The 18959-nt window shown below is 34.9% G+C and overlaps 3 protein-coding genes and 1 long non-coding RNA gene across 5 annotated transcripts; 3 read left to right on the top strand and 1 right to left on the bottom strand.

The window, feature by feature from the left end:
• Window positions 1-4573: 4573 nt before the first annotated feature.
• On the top strand, window positions 4574-13373 carry LOC124436328. 2 transcript variants are annotated; one of them, XM_046986238.1, is made up of 4 exons: window positions 4574-4946; window positions 5188-5247; window positions 12615-12682; window positions 12941-13373. In XM_046986238.1, the coding sequence occupies exons 1-3, from the start codon at window positions 4659-4661 to the stop codon at window positions 12678-12680; spliced, it is 414 nt and encodes a 137-aa protein (XP_046842194.1). In that variant the 5' UTR covers window positions 4574-4658; the 3' UTR covers window positions 12681-12682; window positions 12941-13373. The 2 variants fall into 2 exon arrangements, with proteins under 2 accessions (XP_046842194.1, XP_046842195.1); XM_046986239.1 differs by having other exon boundaries at window positions 4575-4946; window positions 5191-5247; window positions 12615-13373.
• Window positions 8601-10187, top strand: LOC124436330. The gene is made up of 2 exons (XR_006945324.1): window positions 8601-8787; window positions 8926-10187. It is a non-coding gene; the product is annotated as an uncharacterized LOC124436330 (long non-coding RNA).
• Window positions 13374-15162: 1789 nt separating the features above from the next.
• On the top strand, window positions 15163-15908 carry LOC124437262 (P2X purinoceptor 7-like). Its single transcript, XM_046987254.1, has 2 exons — window positions 15163-15377; window positions 15563-15908. Exons 1-2 carry the CDS (start codon window positions 15178-15180, stop codon window positions 15906-15908), a joined length of 546 nt encoding a protein of 181 aa, XP_046843210.1. The 5' UTR covers window positions 15163-15177.
• Window positions 15909-16973: 1065 nt separating this feature from the next.
• LOC124437261 (THAP domain-containing protein 5-like) lies at window positions 16974-17901 on the bottom strand. Its single transcript, XM_046987252.1, has 3 exons — window positions 17851-17901; window positions 17409-17645; window positions 16974-17318 (listed from the first exon to the last, which is right to left on the bottom strand). The coding sequence occupies exons 1-3, from the start codon at window positions 17899-17901 to the stop codon at window positions 16974-16976; spliced, it is 633 nt and encodes a 210-aa protein (XP_046843208.1).
• Between the last annotated feature and the right edge of the window lie 1058 nt (window positions 17902-18959).

Genomic DNA, 18959 nt, shown 5'->3' with positions numbered 1-18959 from the left:
TTATGTGTAAGAAGGAAAATTGTTTAAGATCAATAACTTGGAAACACATTTACATGAATTACAATCGTGGCTTTCCAGTGATTTAAAGCAAAATTTCTCTTTCACGCAAATATATCAAAAATTAAAAAATCAGCTGAGCAAAACCTTAATGATATGAGAATATTTTCAAGCGACGCACGATTTACTAAAGTTAATCATCCTTTGTAATAAAGGTCGATCTCTGAAAATAAAAAAATTGTAGACGTCATCTCTTCGAAAAGCGTACGTTATATTTTATTTTGACCGAGAAAACACATCATATGTATAATGTTTGTAAATATTGTTACTACACACAATGTGTTCTACAATGTGTAGAAGCAACGCACGCTGTGCATGAAATCTCAGTAACATAGATAATCTCAGACCACCACACCGGTACTGTGTGAACAACACATGATTTCTATAATGTATAGACTGCTTAACTTACACAAGGAACTTCAAACAATTTCTTCAATATTTTAGAAAATTTCAATAGTGATTTAATTAATTAAATCAAGCACACAGTTTATATGATTACTTGCTTTCATTTTTCACATATTTTGGTGAAAGAAACTTGCCTGTGGTGGATCCAGACTACGTCAAAATAAATAACTGCAGCACGTTTTGGCGTATATTTACATTTCTAAACGCCTTAGAGGCTAATCCATTGGTAAAATTATATTCTTTAGAAACTAATTTAGTGTTTTTCTGAATGTAATTTGAATTAAAAACTGAGTAACTATAACTTATTTTGACGTACACTGGATCCGCCACTGAAACTCGCAATAACAACCAGGGGCTTGGGAAGCCGTATGTGTCTTGGTGTCCGTACACCTGCAACTTTTGGAGAGGGTGTTTTTACAGAAAGAACATTGATTTTGCTTTTTGTTTGCTAGTTTGTACTATCTTATTTACCAAATTTTCAAATTAATGAACGAGCACCAGGATCGAACAAATTTTAATCGGTGTGTAAACATGCGAAACTAACCATATGCGTTCACTTTTGCTTTTATTCTGCTACGTCATTTAAACATTCTAACAGTGGCGTAGGAAGCACGTTAAGTTGCGGGAGGAGGCGTAAGCTTCTAGGGCATTTGTCTAGTGAAAAGGGCAGTTTTAACAAATTCTTTTGCGGTTTTCTAATGGCAAATCAAATCCCTTATTTGTTTGGGAACATCGGGCAAAAGGTTATTTTATTGCTTTTCCATATACTTGTGATTATAATATAAAGTAACTATTGGGAAATCTTTCAGCAGATGCAGTAGATAATTAAAGGAAGCAACATTTATAAATATGCAGCAACAAATGCACAAGGTAAGAAAGCAAATCAATTTCTTTCAGGTCCAACCGTGCGGGGAAGCAAAATTTCCGTGATCCTAAAGACACCATTCAGCAATTCTTTAACGTGTGATATTCTTCATTGAAAAATAAAGTTCTGTCCAATGATTTTTTTATAGATGATGTTTCGTGTCATAGCAATAAAGAGTGTCACTACTCTTACTAGAATTCCTTTACCTCAAGCAAATTACCCGACTTAATCAATCTAAAACAACTTTATACCACCACAGAACTACCCACAAGTCACAATAGAAACAACTCCAAATTCAGAATCTCGTTTACTTGGCATTCTTTATACAAAAAATCTTCCATTTACAGCAAAATGAAATTTTCACTCATCATATCATACAATACAACTTGATCCCAATGCCTTACATTCCACCCTTAATGGTGTTTGTGCCCACAACAACCGTTCTTTCTTATTGTGGAACGAAGTATTGTCTTCTTTACAAAAGCGCACCCAGACAGATTTGCTTAATTCAACTTAATTTTAATGATAGCAGTAAGATTGATTTGACCTTTCGTTAATTTGTTTCATCCTTTAAGAGGGAAGCAGTCGTTTTCAGGTTGCATTTGCGTGATAGGGCAGGCGAAATGTTGGTGTTTCGTTTTTGTTCTTACTCCCTCTTGTTCAGGGCGTTGCTTGTTCTTATTTGGCACGTTTGTTTCTTTCTCAACATTGAGTACTGAAATCTTCATCTTAAAATGATCGAATTCCCGGAAAGTGCGAGAGAAAAGGGTTCTTGTCATGGATAGACGGTATAAGCAAGTAGGGTAAAGAACGCATTTTCTCAGGAAGGTACGTTCAGCAAAGCAAGTGGTGGAATCCTGAATGGAATCAGAGATTCGATGGAATGTGGAAGCACATCCTACATCTCAGATTACGAATCCTTTTTCTTATCCAGATGACAGCAACGAGCCAAATCTCAGCAAACTTCCTCAAGACAAACGGAAACTTTTCTGGATGCCAAACAGCGAGGATATCAAATCCATTTCGAAAATCTGGTACATTGCACATTAAACAAGGACGGCATAATTGAATCTAAAAGGTTTAAAGACGTGACAGAGATGATCAACGAGAGGCACGTTGAGTAGGACGGGAACGTATTTGTTATCTGTCTTGGTGTAGACCAATATTCCTTCCAAAGATTGCCCAAAATCTGCAATATCATATGAGATATTGTTTCTTAGAAGCTATTGATCCTAACATCCCCAACATGCATAAAGTTATAAACAACTTTGAAACCTCCGATGCATTTCTTGACTATTCTTCTCGCACTCCAGGATAAGTACCCATTACATGCCGTACTCAATCGACGAGACTGATCCAACTTAATCAAGATCATATTAGCGATGAGAAGATAGAGTTCAGAATATTGGGAATTTTGCATTTTAGAAAAAAGTAGAGTACAACGCTCTCGTCTGCACTGTATTGTATTTTATTTGTTGAAACGTAAATACTCGATTTTCGCAGCAAGCTTGTTTCATTCGTCAACTTTCTATTTATAAGTGTTCATCTACATAATTTCAATTTATTGTGTTTGTTGAATGCATTTTTTGATTTGTCTGCCTCAAATCTCTGATTTTTTTTACTTCTTCGGTTTAGGAGACTTAACAACCATGGTTGCTAATTCAGAAAATACAAGAACATATATTTCTTATTGTAGAATCTACTTGGAATGTTATCGAACATCGATAGAATGAAACAAAATTTGCCACGTAAATTTGACTTGATTTACATGACAATTTCACAGCATAATGAGTTTACTACTACGAGACAACATTTTTTAGTACACAACGTTCTCACAACATTCTTTGTCTCTCGTGACGACGTTACAGTTCATAAAGAACAAGCTACGTAACAAGTGTTTACAAGTTTATCTTGAGTTCTTTCAATCGTACTCCTCGAAGATATCATTTTCACAAAGCACACAGCCCGTTTTGCTTTTCCCGAGCTCAAACTACAGTCAAAAAGTTTACACGTCTAGAAACCATTCATCCAAGACTATAAATTGGTTGAAAGGTATAAGCAATTCTGGTAAAGAACGCATTTGTCCAGGGCGTCACATTCAACAACATGAGTAGCAGCCAAAATGGAATGAAGAATTCAGTAGACACAAAACTTACGATCACATCTCTGACTACGAATGTCCTTTTCCTTTCTCAAGAAATATGTCTGATCTTAGAATACTTAGTTCAAACGAACAGACAGTTTTGAAGTCTGCCAAACAGCCAGGATACGCAATCCCAGTAAAAGACCTAGTACATCATACAAGTAAAAAGCTGATATAATTAGATCCAAAGGATTTCTGGGCGGAAAAAAGAAGATCAACGAGACAAGTGGTGAGAGCGTATATGCTTATCTTTCAAGGCGGAGTCCAGTATTCGACGAAAATGTTGTCCGTAATCTGCAAGATCACATGAAAAATTGTTTCTTGGAATTGAACAATCGCAAACTCCATGACATAGATGTGATTAAGAATCAGTTTGGAGCTTCTGATGCAATCTTGCCATATACCATTCGTAATCAAGGTGAAAAATGTTACCATAGCTTTATTTACTCAATTGATGAGCTAGTTGAGTCCTATCAAGGACATGTTGGCAGGGCCGAGAAAATCGAGTTTAGAATATTGGGAACTTGTGCACATAAATTTAACATGAAGGAGTTCATGGGTAAAATATTCTGTTTTAAAAGATCTTAATCATCATCATGCTCAAAAAGTATGCTAATTTTGACATGCAACGTCTGTAAAGCCTAGTTCTCATTCATCGCAAAACGTCGGCGATAAAGCTTTTGCGACGTCGGCGAGCGCTTACTATTAATGAGAACGCTTTAAAATTTATGTCGCCGATTTTTTTGACGATCGCCGAGCGTCGGCGCTGCCATCGCAAGAAAAAAAATGGTTTGTTTCTTGCGATCATCGCCGATCATTACCGACAACTTTCCATAATCTAGTCCAACATGGCTGCTTTTGAAAATGACGAAGAATCAGACTTTGTTGAGTCATGCTCATAAACCACAAAAAACATGTTAAGGAAATAGTATGTGCGTAGTTTGTAGTTTAGTTTATCAATGTATCCGTTCCCACACAGCTAAGAGCCAAGGAAGGGTTATTGACGTTAGTTAAATTTCCTTATGTACCATATATAGCTTAAACAGAGGAACTACTCCGACCAATAATAATATTTGTTGTTTGTAATAAAGAGTATAAATACTTCTCTGTAAAATAATAAAAATCAGTTCGATCATTAAGTTCACTCGTGGTTGTTACTGAAGTTATAGAGTATACTAAGAAAGAGATATGGCGAGCAACTCGAACACAACAGACTTCGATTCAGTGCAAGCATTAAATATTCTTGCTGTTAAAGCAAATTACAGTGATAGAAGCTTTATGGAAATTATTCGTGACTTTCCCACGATATACGACAAGCGAACAAACGGTTTTCATGACAAACGAAAGAAAGCTAACTGCTGGCGACGAATAGCTGAATTGCTTGAAACTACAACAGAAGAAGTGGAAAGGAGATACAAGACTATTCATCTCACTTGTAAAAGGCTGGCTGCCCCGTCTTCTTTAATAATTTCTTCAGTAAGTTTCCATGTAAGTCAGGATGTTCAATAAATGAAATAAATAATAGTAAATTGTGAAAGGTTTATTGGCATAAAGCTTACAAGTCAAAACTCTTTGTTTTTACTTCAGTCATAGCTAAAGCAAAAAATTTGCATTTCATATTTAATTTGGTATGAACAGAATTAAATATTTTACAATAAAAACAGCAGGTGATTAAAATTGAACATTTATTGAACATTCCAATTTCTTTATTATCAAGCAGAAGCAAAGACATCACGTATTTGGTTGCGTCGTCCTTAATCTCTCAAAATTTGTTAAGGTATGATGATTGAAAGGTTTACCTTTCATCGTATCATTGTTGTTCTTATGTATAGAATTTTGTTATATTTGTCATAAAAAAATGGAATGTCATTTTCGTGGTGGAATTCGCACTTCATATGTTTTATGTTGATACATCTGTTGACTTTAATGGAATTTTCTCATTAACACATAGGATAATTTATCATTTCAAAATACTAACCTTTCTTGCATTACCACCAAGAATTAATTTCACTAGTCTTTTCAAATATCATTGGTACGGCAGGGATAAAAAATCAACAAGATGAATAAAAATCATGACACGTCACAGAATTTCAGTTATGCATATCATAAATGCAGAATGATTTTAATTTTATCTAACATGGCTTTTATCAAGAAGAATTTTTTCTTCTTTTATACAGTCATACATGCATTTATCTTATTCGTAACACAGATGATGACATAAAAACGTTTTGCTAGGTATGACTTTAAAAATTGCGCGTAATTGGAGTAAAAAGCTCACTTTTTCACGTGATAGTACACGTGCTTTCTTTCTGGTCTATAATTGTTCAACTTGTTGTAAGATAGACTATTTAAAATATTTGTTTGCGTCAAAAGTTCACAAAATAACAAAACTTTACATGATGAACTGTCAAGAACAAACGCTATTAATTTTGAAGTATCTCTGATTACTGAGATAAAACAAAACTATTCTAAATTAGAGACTTTGAGATTAATTACTCTGCTATTCCCTCTTTAATTAAAGACTGCTCCTAAAATTTTGAGCCCCCCAACATATACTTGCTACTCACGCCCCTGATCAAATTATTTGTTTATCCGGTCAAAAGTTTACAAAATGACAAAACTTCATTGACCACGTTTCAAAGTTGGAACGCTGACAATTTCAGAGAAGCTCTGTATATCGATTTTCTCAATTTCCTAAATTATAAATCTGTAATTTTTGAGCTATCTTATCTGTAAAAAGCTGAAACCGCGTTTTCTTCATGATTGTTTCAGTTAATTTCCATGTAAGTCAGGATGTTCAATAATTGAAATAAATAATAGTAAATTGTGAAAGGTTTATTGGAATAAAGCTTACAAGTCAAAACTCTTTGTTTTACTTCAGTCATAGCTAAAGCAAAAAATTTGCATTTCATATTTAATTTGGTATGAACAGAATTAAATATTTTACAATAAAAACAGCAGGTGATTAAAATTGAACATTTATTGAACATTCCAATTTCTTTATTATCAAGCAGAAGCAAAGACATCACGTATTTGGTTGCGTCGTCCTTAATCTCTCAAAATTTGTTAAGGTATGATGATTGAAAGGTTTACCTTTCATCGTATCATTGTTGTTCTTATGTATAGAATTTTGTTATATTTGTCATAAAAAAATGGAATGTCATTTTCGTGGTGGAATTCGCACTTCATATGTTTTATGTTGATACATCTGTTGACTTTAATGGAATTTTCTCATTAACACATAGGATAATTTATCATTTCAAAATACTAACCTTTCTTGCATTACCACCAAGAATTAATTTCACTAGTCTTTTCAAATATCATTGGTACGGCAGGGATAAAAAATCAACAAGATGAATAAAAATCATGACACGTCACAGAATTTCAGTTATGCATATCATAAATGCAGAATGATTTTAATTTTATCTAACATGGCTTTTATCAAGAAGAATTTTTTCTTCTTTTATACAGTCATACATGCATTTATCTTATTCGTAACACAGATGATGACATAAAAACGTTTTGCTAGGTATGACTTTAAAATTGCGCGTAATTGGAGTAAAAGGTCACTTTTCACGTGATAGTACACGTGCTTTCTTTCTGGTCTATAATTGTTCAACTTGTTGTAAGATAGACTATTTAAAATATTTGTTTGCGTCAAAAGTTCACAAAATAACAAAACTTTACATGATGAACTGTCAAGAACAAACGCTATTAATTTTGAAGTATCTCTGATTACTGAGATGTAACAAAACTATTCTAAATTAGAGACTTTGAGATCAATTACTCTGATATTCCCTTTTTAATTAAAGATTGCTCCTAAAATGTTGAGCCCCCCATCATATACTTGCTTCTCACGCCCCTGATCAAATTATTTGTTTATCCGGATCAAAAGTTTACAAAATGACAAAACTTCATTGACCGCGTTTCAAAGTTGGAACGCTGATAATTTCAGAGAAGCTCTGTTTATCGATTTTCTTAACTTCCTAAATTCTAAATCTTTAATTTTTGAGCTATCTTATCTGTAAAAAGCTGGAAAACGCGTTTTACTTCATGATTGTTTCAGTTAATTTCCATGTAAGTCAGGATGTTCAATAATTGAAGTAAATAATAGTAAATTGTGAAAGGTTTATTGGCGTAAAGCTTACAAGTCAAAACTCTTTGTTTTTACTTCAGTCATAGCTAAAGCAAAAAATTTGCATTTCATATTTAATTTGGTATGAACAGAATTAAATATTTTACAATAAAAACAGCAGGTGATTAAAATTGAACATTTATTGAACATTCCAATTTCTTTATTATCAAGCAGAAACAAAGACATCACGTAGTTGGTTGCGTCGTCTTTAATCTTTCGAAATTTGTTAATGTATGTTGATTGAATAGCTTACCTATCATAGTGTCATTATATGTTCTTATGTATAAAATTTTGTCATATTTGTCATAAAAAAATGGAATGTCATTTTGGTGGTGAGATTCGCACTTCATATGTTCTATAATGACACATCTGTTGACTTTGGTGGGATTTTTCCAATAACACATTGCATAATTTATCAATACAAAATTCTGACCTTTCTTGCATTATCACCAACAATTAATTTCGCTAGTCTTTTCAAATATCATTGGTACGGCAGAATTAAAAAATCAACAAGATGAATCAAAATAATGACACGTCACAGAATTTCAGTTAAAGGACATTGGCAGCGAAAATTTTTATGGCATATTTTTGAACATTTGTGATGTCTAACAACTAAAATAGCAAAATCTTTTTTTCAAAAATATTTTGTTGCTGAGATATTTGCAGCAAAAGTTTTATAAATTTCGCCATCTTGGATAAAATTTTGATAAAATTATCTCGAGCGGTAGTGACGTCATTGGCTGGTAAGCAGTCAAAACAACAATACAATATTCTTTGTGCACATAATAGATAACGTAACAGAAGGGCCACTGTCGTCGGAGCCTATGAAGATTTTGTTGTCAACTTTTAGCCCGCAATCAGGCATCGCCGCCATGTTCGCAGCAAAATAATTCCAGCAAGTTCGTAATAGAAAATATAGTAATGAGAAACAGTTCGGTGCGTCCTCGACAATTATATGGCTATTACATTTTTGTTTTGTGTATGCAATCGCGAGCAACGTCAAAGAAGGTAATTTTGACAACTTAGGTCGAATCGCATCGTTAGAATACACGTTTTAGAGTCAAAATTTGTTGTTGTGGTCTGATGCTTTTGCCAACTTGCCAACATTCAATCATGGTTATGCTTGTATTGCGAGTTACAATGAAAAGGATCATCAACTTTGTCTATGGAATTTTCCTTGTAGTAAGTTTGTAGAATGTTACAAATGTTTGACTTTAATGTACTTTCGCGATCGTTTATTAGAAGAGGAAAACTCGCGATTTGCAAATTTGATGCCGTAATAAATTCGCATTCTTAAAAAAGTTTGACCAAATATTGCAGTGGAAACTGTGAACATGTACGGAATGGCACTGGTATCATGTTAAGACTCTTCAAGATGCTCTTTCCAACATTCAGATTTTTGGTTGTGACAGAGAAGCAATCCACGAAGGTGTCTTCAAGTTGCATAATCTAATTTAAATAGCACGATGAAGGAGCAGTCAGCCCACCAAAGTTGAGTTCTTTATATGTTTTGAAATAGGAAAGCAAATTAACATCATTGTTTATGTTATTTGAAGTCAAAACGTTCTTACATTGGATACAGCTGTGGATTTTGAAAGCTTTGCTTAGCAAATATCCTGAAACATAGGCAGCAGCATTTTTGAGCAATAAATTGTTGCTAATATTTTGTTCTCGGTAGTCATTTTCACCAATCAACACTGAGTTACTTGGAGCTTTTGCATGGGTAAGTGGCATACTAAATGGTTTGGGCTTTTTTTGAAAATTGTGTTAGCAGAGTGTCCATATCTTTAGAACAGTTTCCTTTGGAAGAGGTCAAAAGTGAACTGAAAAAAACCTTTCAAAAAGCTCTGATAAATTGTATTGGCGTGGGATTGTCAGAATTACCTCCTTGATGGCGTATTGTTCCAAAAAAAATTCTCTAGAGCATCTGTGTTTAATCTTCTGATAAGCAAGAATGCAAAATTATGTGAGGTATGAAAATAGGTCCAGAAACAGATAATGGCCTTTATAGATATAAGCCATCCCTTCAGTGATTTGGTTCTGCCTGTGATGTTTTTACCATTTTCACCACTTTGATTCCCTGTATAAAGGACATTGCTTCTTTGAGAAAAGCAATGTGACTATTGCTGTTGCTTATTGCACTTCTTTGTTCTTTTGCTGCTTTCAATGTGAAACTATTGACTCAATCGAAAAGCGAATCAAATTTGAAAAGCAACTCAGCTGTACCCAAGGCTGATGGTGGTAGTGCTCCAATTGATGAATATGTGCAAATCGATGCAGCAACGGTGTGGCTGAATATTTGTGTAGCACATTTAACTTGAAAATTAATCTGAAAATTAATGCAGCGACAGCGATGTAACGAAAATAACAATATATATATATATATCAATAGAAGCAAGAGGACAATTTTATTGCCTTACAACGGAATCAATACTTTAAATTATCTAAAACATGACAAATATAAGGAACATATAGTTAAGAGCATCTGGAAGTTAGCTACAATCATACAATATAAGAATTTTCCCAACACAATATGGCATTGGCATTAAATACAATTGCACAAGTTTGCAATTTCTCAATGAGCATTTATCGAGTGTTTGGGATATGACTAAATTTGTCTGAATTCTAAAGCCCCAAATCCAATATCATACGAAGTATCTTTTTTAGTGTAGCCCGTCCGTTGATAAATTTCACATTGTTCCTTCTTGTTTCTGATTTAAAGACGTTCGTTAAGCGCTTCTCCGCTTCCGTTCTTTACAAATAACTAAATACGAATAACCTTGACCACACGGCCACGGCACAGCATTTCTCATACAGGTCTCGATAGAATTGTACACATTGGTTGTACATGAAAAAGCATAAAAATATGTTGATTGTTTGTTCCCATTTCAGCACGATGCTGAGGGTAGGTCTTGATTGCCTTTATTAACCACAGCTTTGATTTAGTCGTCTCAGGATGAATATTTCAACTTTTCAAGTAATAACGCCAAGATTTTTGAGTTGTACATTGCTACTCTTATTCAGTGTAGCAAGTTTATCTTGCTGCCAAAATGGCGGAATAAGCGCATGCGCATTAAAATTTAGGACCGCATTTTTCGCTAAGTGGCCCTTCTGTTACGTTATCTATTCTGTGCTTTGTGATTGACGGCGTTACAACACATTTAAAGCATATTTTACGGTTTTTTTAGCTGTAATGGATGACATACGCGAAAATCAACCGGGTTAGGTTCTGCCCTATCAATATGAACCTGAAATGAAGGCCGAAACAAGTGAAGAAAGCGGTTCCGAACAGGAGAGTGAGCGGGGCGACTTGTCCTCGTCGGAGGATGAAATAGATGCTGAAGTTGAGAAAGCAAATGCTTGGCGCCTTCAAACTCTTAGTTGGTGTAAGTGTGGACATTGTACTTTGTCAAAAGGCAATCGAGTGTTTTTGTTGCCTCGAAAAAGCGCTTGAATACGATGAGTATGAGGCTTTGCTAGGCCAAACAGAAACTCGAGGAGAGTATTGCTTGACAACACCAAGAATTTAGGGACAATATGCTATTTGAAAGTGTGTTAAAGATTGACGTGTGTCGGTATTTTGAAAAAAACTGGCCCCTGTCTGATGAGGAGCTGGCGAGAATACACAAGCTGTCTGGATTAGTCGCATATCAAAGATGTTCTAGGTGGATTTTTCAAATTTTAGGGAATAAACATCGAAGACCATTTCCTGCTTGTGTTTATGCTAGCATACGAAAACGCTTCGCGTCACCAGACGGACTTTATACACATTTTAAATACGCATATTATCACGAAAGACCGTAAATTTAAAGTCTTAGACAGACGCTCTTTGATGTTCTTTGTTATGACCTGCAATTGCGATGCCATATCATTGTCGAAGGATTGCACGAACTGCGCAAAAGCAAAATGCATGAGTGATCCACCCAAAACTTGTATTCATTCATAAGTTATAAAGTTAATAGAAAAGTGTACTTGTACATTGTGCACGCAAACACGCACGTAAAACATTACGGATAAACGAAACTCTACAATCATGAACAAAACATAGTGGCTTATAGCTTATCACCTATATAAAACTACATAATCTCGCAAAGACTCTTATGTATATAAATAATTAATTAAATGTATAACTCTTTGTTGGTCACAGGTTTGTAATATGGGAAAATAAAATATTTCTATTGCACGAAATGTTCAGTGTACAAAACACGCTTATTGTTGTCTGGGCTTACACTTGGTATGTCGCGAAAGCCTAGTTGTAAGATCTGCTAAAATAAACGTTTCTACGTCTTATAACGACTAAATATTGGAAAAGTATATAAGCGTGATATACTACACAATTTTGTTAATCTTAACAACCGCCGACTGTTGTTTTGTTTTAAAATTCCAGTGAACAAATGTGCTATATATTATCCTAATACTATTATTTTATATTGTGTCATTCAGTTGATACCAGGCAATGACGTCAGTAATGTATTCCGGCAAAATTTAGCATAAGGCTTTTTTTCCAAAAAGGCGGATAAGGATTCAACTTTAGGTCAAATTTTCTCAACAGCAAAATTAAAAGAGACACGATAACACGAAATTAAGTATTCCATAGCTATCTATAATAAACGTATGAAAAAAAATTTCATTGCCATTGTCCTTTAAAGATGTTTAGAAGCTATAGACTCCTTACATTTAACTGCAATATAACATAAATCACTTACGTTTTAACAGAAGCCAAGACTGCTGTTGATACTGTTTGAACTTAGCTAAGCAAGGCTTAGCGTGAAGTCAGGAATAATTACAAAAGTAATATTTTCTGGATTAAATGTGATAAAAAGCTTACTTCTATAAAATAAGAAACAGTTGGCTGCATGTAGTTTCGAGTTTAGAATGCAAGAGTTGAAGAACACTTGAAAAACTTTTAAAAGAATTGGTTAGTAGAACAACCCAATTAATCTCAACCTCACTCCAGAATTATGTTTTGGGAAAGAAAATAACATGTTTTGCATTTTTATTCACACTAGAAAATTCAGAAACAGTTCAGTCATGGCGGGGTCAGAGATACCATGGATAGAGGGAGTGGCAAATAAAGGTAAAGAACTTATTTTCCCTGGAAGACACGTGCAACAACACGAGTGGAAGCCAGAATGGAATCGTGAATTTCGTAAACACTATGACTACATCTCAGATTACGAATGTCCTTTTCTTTACTCAAAAGAAAGACACGAGCCAATTCTCAGCCAGACAAAAAAAGAAAATTTGCGGGCTGCTAAACAGCAAAGAGATCCAATCCTAATCGACACTCTGGTTCATCGCACACCATTTCCTAACATGAATAGAATAATTTCAGATAAAGGCTTTAAAGGCGGCAAGAAAAAGATCAATAAGAGGCAAAAAGCTTATTTGTCTTGGTGGAGTCCACGTGTCAGCAATGATGTCTGCAAAAATCTGCAAGATCAAATGCAAACGTTTTTCTCGCAATTTGCCGATGATAAAATCAACAGCATAAATGATATTACAGAGCAGTTTGGAGAATCCGATGCGTTTTATTTTGGTCGTTATCGCGGTCAAGGGCATGAATGTGAGTATTATTTTGAATACTCAATCGACGAGCTGCTTAAATCTTATCAAGACCATATTGGCGATGAGAAGATGGAATTTAGAATACTGGGAACTTTTGCATACCTTGTCAAAGTAGAGTACAACGTTCTCGTTTGCAGTGAAAGCGCTGGGAAAGATGAATTTGCTGAATACCCGCTCGTACCGGAAGAGAACAATGTCGTAACGAGATAAAGAGGCAAATTTCGGTGGTATCCACAGGCTACGGGAACCGTAATCAAGCGTTTTCACTCCTACCAAATTGATCCAGAGTACAGGCGGTATGATCGTGTATCTTTTGCATTTCATGTGCGAGAAGGAGATATATTTGAAACAGATTGTGTGAAAGATAAAGGCAAGAAAATACCACCTGAATAATTCACAAAAGCCTACTCACGACGCTTTATTTACAGCCAAATTTAGTACAAAAATACATCCCATTCTAAAGTCTGTTTGAGATATATTACGGCAATCGTTCAGTAAATCGTAGGCCAAAGCCACATAAAACGGTTTTGGTGGACATTGCATGATATCCGTAATTCGCTTAATTCTAAACGAAAGAGATTTCTGAGTTCTGACGTTTGTCAAATATTAGAAAAATTCAATAAAAATTCATAGATTGAAACAATGAAACGCCTCAATTATTTGCTTTCATTTGACATTTTTATCGGTTATGCATCTAAATGCATATTTCGTTCGAACAAAACACGTTGCCGGATATGGCGAGAGCACATATTACACAATTTAGTCGAAAAGGTTTTGTAATGTAAAATAGGGACTTTATCCTTATAATAAAATTCTAAAATTTTTTTATTGAAAATAGTAAATACCATGGTGAAAGGTCGAAATAACAATATAATAGTCCTTAAAAGAATGTTTAAAAATAGAACACTAACTCAATAGTTATAAAAGAACTGTTTTAAAGTTGAAAGACACAGTGCTGTAGAACTAAATTTATCAGATGGGGGGCTCTCTTGACGTTTTTGTTAATAGTGCCCTTTTAAAATTAGCCATTTCAAAGGTAGAAGGGGCTCCCCAAGCGCCCCCACTTCTACAGCACTGGAAAGACACTAGAGAGCTTTAGCAAGAGTACGACTACGACAACGAGTACGAAGTTTGACCGTGTTATGGAATAGCACGAGGAAGTTTGTTGTCATTGTCCCTTCGTCAAAAGAGAGGTTTAGCTGTAAACAACAGAACGAGCCTTTTTATTGTGAAGAACACCGACGTTTGCGAAGCAGCTACGGCTCTATTTGTCAATAACGATATCAAGTAATCGGTAATACTGGTTTTGTGAGAACATATGACTCTTTAGAGTGAAAATCTTCACTGTTTTAAATTTTATGTACGATATATTTATGCTATTTTATTGTTTGTTTACCGTTCACTTTGAGTACAAAATACATGAAAGTTTTCAAGGTCATATTTTCCTTTTAAATGTACATCTGCGCTCAAAACGGTTCTAAAAAAAACCGGATACTTAAAAATAGTACTATAAACTAAATTCTTACACAATGAAAAAATAACTACTTTCTTTCTTAGCGAAAGACATCGTAGTCGCGACTACGAATTTTTACAAAACATGGTACTCAGATTGATTGACAGCTACGTTGTTGTTGTCGCAACAATGTTATTGCGCCAAAATGACGTAATTCGTACCCGTAGTCGTTTAAGTATCCGGTTTTTAGAACCGTTTTGAGCGCAGATGTATTTTAAAGGGAACTCCACAAAAAATAATGTTGGTCTTAAAAGTTCCATTTTATGCAAAGGTTACTATATATTTTGAAATTTTACATCAGCTATTTTATTTTGACAAAATCGCGTCTTCAAGTGCGCTATTTGAGCTGTTTTGAGGCTTAGCAGCGTGGGCACAGAAAGCGTCAGCGGAAATTATTTTGACGTCATATCGTCAAACCGATTTGGAGTTGAGTTTACAACAAAGTAAAATAATAACGCACAGCCTAGCACAAAACAAAACAATCGCTTATAATGGCTTTTTTGGAAGAACCTCGGCCTAATTCACCAATCGATAGTGAAATGGAAGACAATCCAACAAACAATATTCGGCCATATCAGTTTGAGCCCGAATGGCCGGCTAATGAACACGAAGAAGCTCACCAGTTTGAGGATAACGAAGAACAGGAATTTTTGTATATTGACGATGAATCTCGGCGCGACAATCTTGAATGGTGGGTAGTAAAATGTTATATTATTCTAGACCATTGTTTCTATCTCAAAAGTACGTTTTCAGTTTTTGAAGTTGACCACGTCCACACACACATAATACTTTGATTTTAAAGTTTTATTGTAAGATACAATTTTTATTGAAGTTTTGACATTTACTTTTCAAGATCCTTTCTTTTAACATATTCAGGTGTCAATGTGGTAACTGCCAAATAATGGATAATAACGAGGAATGTTTATGCTGCAAAGAGATTTCCAATATTTGTGACAAAAATTTAGAGGCAGTAGAAACGAATGAGACCACCGAAGTCCCTTTGTGCATTACACAACATCCTGGTTTTGAGCCTGTTTGTCTTAACAGGTGGGTTTTACAAACAGCTTGGTACCAGTACAAGCAGCAATATGAGGTAGCATATGATGGGCCCGAGGACAAACTGTATCGCCATATTGCATATAGACAGTTGGCAAGATGGTGCTGGGGTGTCTTGGGTAGAGAAGAGAGTCATCTTGCCATCATGTGCAGTTACTCGCATTAGAGAAACATTTCCTCCACCTGGCCTTGCAGAGGAATTTCAATTTGAAGGCTTTCACTATGTTGATGAATGAAGTATTTTATTATGATATAGGTATACCCATTACAATTACTTTGTATGTCAATATTAAAGTGGCATAGCCAGCTCATTTATAGGTCATGCTATGCACATTTATTATTATTAATTTATTACAAAAAACAGATTTACAAAGAAATGATTATAAATGTGGCTTGGCTATTACACTGGTTATAATATAACTATAATTAATTACATGAATAGTTTGTGTAATGCAGTGGTGAAACTAGCTATAGCAAAAGGTTTTGCTATGTTAATATTTAAGAATGAACATTTTTTAAGTAGTACAAAAGTTGTCTTCACTGATTCAACGTCATATTATATGGGTATGGCAAAACCTATTGCCATAGCTAACATCACCACTGACATTTTATGCAAATCTAGACTGATGTTCCTTTACAAGTACTTCTTTCCTGGGTGGACATGATTTAGAAATGTTCTTTGGAAGATTCTCGCCATGATGTACAAGTTCAATCTCCTCAGTTTTGCATGCATTCACAACCTCCGCAAGTAGTTTATCAATGTACTGGTACTCTTTCTTTTCTTTCATTGCTTTTACAACCCATTGCTTCTGTGTTTTAGCAAAAAACATTTTGTAACGGTCTTGCCCTTTGTTTGTCCCTGACTTAATGACTGCTTTATCACGTTTAATATTGTTGTTGTGATCTAATGCTGCTAACTGAGTGGGGCTACCATCCTGAAATGGAAAATGCTCTCGCTTTGGGCAGGTCTTTTAGAAGCCTCTTGTCACATATCACCTTCTCGGCAGCGATATATGCTTGTGAATAGGAGATAACCACTTCTTCTGCTTTGTTTCTTTTTCTGTTAATTGTTGGTGGCAACATTGATGAAAATATGTGTTCCCCTTCCAGAAATGCTTGTTGGAAATGTGGTTAAGGACAGACTTCCATTTTTCCACCAATTCTTCTGCATTCTTGTTACAACTTGCAGAGCACCACCAAAGATGATTAGAAATGGACTTAATCCAATGGGTCAAGTCATCATTTCCTTAATGTTAGCCTTCTTTGTTAGTTTTTGTGACAGATTTAGACAATGCCACACATCATATTGGTGATCAATATGAGGGTGTTTGTTTTCAGCCTCTGCATCCACAGTATTCAGCATCGACAGTGTAGTTTGGACTTCCATGGCATGTAAACTCCTCACAACAAATGAACACTGTGTTGATGCATCTTTGGTTTCTGGCTTGCAATAATTAGTTGGCAATGCTTCAGGACTGTCAGACGCACCCAAATCACAACTGTTATTTGCTTCAGGCTCAACCACTGAGAAAACATTTGTACTTGTGGAGGAACATTGTTCTAAAATATTTGAAAGCTGAAAATAAAAATAATAGAAATATTTAGAATATACTTTAGGCTATAACTTCTTCTTGATTAAAATTTAACAAGAAATGCTTTTACTAACTTCCTCCTTGTCTTGATCAGCCTGACGTTTCTCTGTACGATGCTCGCTAGACAGACGCTTTTTACTGGGTTGAGGGCCAAATGAAAAGATCGATGGTACTGCATCCCGCTTCAGTCGCCTTTTTAAAGGTTGCCATGGTGTAAGTTTCTGTCTTAGGTCCGATTCAAAACAATCGGGAGCAAAGTGCTCGCTGCAAACGTAACAGTATTGAGAGGAGGTAGATTTTCTCTCCGTATTCTAGCAATCCATTATTATACAATTATGTACAATAATTAGGAAACTATAAGTTCATACTTTACGTCAAGGAAACTACAACTTAATTCTATGCACGAAAGGCTATTTTTACAATGGTTTTATGTAGGATTATTTTCTAACCGTAATGAGTTACACAACCATGTTTATTATTATTCAATGTTTATTAAGGGCAATAGATTGGTTTCACATCAGTGGAAACTGTTGTTAAGGTTGAATTCGGAGGACAAGCAAACGGCATTACGCACAGTTTCCACACAAAGAAACCTTCGTATTTTTTAAAAAATAATATTAATCGACATTCAAGTTCTATATGTAGTGCGGAAACTGTGCGTAATGGCCTTTATGGATGTGAAACCGTTCTATTAAAACAGAATACAAATAACCAGCTCAATACTTGCATATAAGCTATAAAAGTTGCTTGTGTATATACCTACGAATAAAAATTTCTGACGTTTCGAAAAGAAACATTTTGTGATTAGGAGAAGCATTTTGACGCAAGTTTATTATGACTGTGCAATGACTTTACATAAAGCTTTGAGGAGCAATTGACGATATGACGTCAATACAAGCCGCTGACATATTTCTGCTCCCACGCACCGGATGCCCTAGCTGCAGCATTTCAACTCATTTTTTGTGAAAATATTGAATCAAACAAACAAAAAATTGCCGCATATTTATTTTCACGGGACAGACAAAGTTTTAAGACCAACATTGTTTTTGGGTGGAGTTCCCCTTTAAATGTACATCTGCGCTCAAAAACGGTTCTAAAAAAAACCGGATACTTAAAAATAGTACTATAAACTAAATTCTTACACAATGAAAAAATAACTGCTTTCTTTCTTAGTGAAAAGACATCGTAGTCGCGACTACGAATTTTTTACAAAACATGGTACTCAGATTGATTGACAGCTACGTGTTGTTGTTGTCGCAACAATGTTATTGCGCCAAAATGACGTAATTCGTACCCGTAGTCGTACTCGTAGTCCTTACTAAAGCTGGCTACTATGCATTCAGCAGACTACTCATCAGGTGTTAACGTCAGCTAAATAAGAATTAAAAATCATGCAACAGTTAATAGTAAGAAAAGCTAACGTCATCTCTTGTCATGCACGTTGCACGATAAAACCGTTATATTTATCTCGAGCACATAATTTTGACATTGACGTTAGTTTAAATGATTTAATTTTGAACTTTCATCATACAACGAAGTCGTCTCTAAGAAAACTACTTCACAATTCAATAACAACATCTCGAATGTATAATGTTAACAACAACTCCCCCCTTCTGTAATAACCC

The sequence above is a fragment of the Xenia sp. Carnegie-2017 genome, unplaced genomic scaffold (genome assembly GCF_021976095.1).
Source record: "Xenia sp. Carnegie-2017 unplaced genomic scaffold, XeniaSp_v1 HiC_scaffold_16, whole genome shotgun sequence".
Classification (NCBI taxonomy): Eukaryota; Metazoa; Cnidaria; class Anthozoa; order Malacalcyonacea; family Xeniidae; genus Xenia; species Xenia sp. Carnegie-2017.
Note: the sequence above shows the minus strand (reverse complement) of the source record. Positions and strands in the feature narration are given on the sequence as shown.

Excerpts from the sequence above, each read along its gene's own strand:
- LOC124437262 (XM_046987254.1), top strand. The coding sequence starts at position 15,178 with ATGGCTTTTTTGGAAGAACCTCGGCCTAATTCACCAATCGATAGTGAA. Across the intron at positions 15,378-15,562 it reads CGGCGCGACAATCTTGAATG|GTGTCAATGTGGTAACTGCC; the intron begins GTGGGTAGTAAA and ends TAACATATTCAG.
- LOC124437261 (XM_046987252.1), bottom strand. The coding sequence starts at position 17,901 with ATGCCGTTTGCTTGTCCTCCGAATTCAACCTTAACAACAGTTTCCACT. Across the intron at positions 17,646-17,850 it reads TAACAACAGTTTCCACTGAT|AATACGGAGAGAAAATCTAC; the intron begins GTGAAACCAATC and ends ATGGATTGCTAG. Across the intron at positions 17,319-17,408 it reads CTGATCAAGACAAGGAGGAA|CTTTCAAATATTTTAGAACA; the intron begins GTTAGTAAAAGC and ends TTTTATTTTCAG.
- LOC124436328 (XM_046986238.1), top strand. The coding sequence starts at position 4,659 with ATGGCGAGCAACTCGAACACAACAGACTTCGATTCAGTGCAAGCATTA. Across the intron at positions 4,947-5,187 it reads CTTCTTTAATAATTTCTTCA|CAGAAGCAAAGACATCACGT; the intron begins GTAAGTTTCCAT and ends TTTATTATCAAG. Across the intron at positions 5,248-12,614 it reads ATCTCTCAAAATTTGTTAAG|AAAATTCAGAAACAGTTCAG; the intron begins GTATGATGATTG and ends TATTCACACTAG.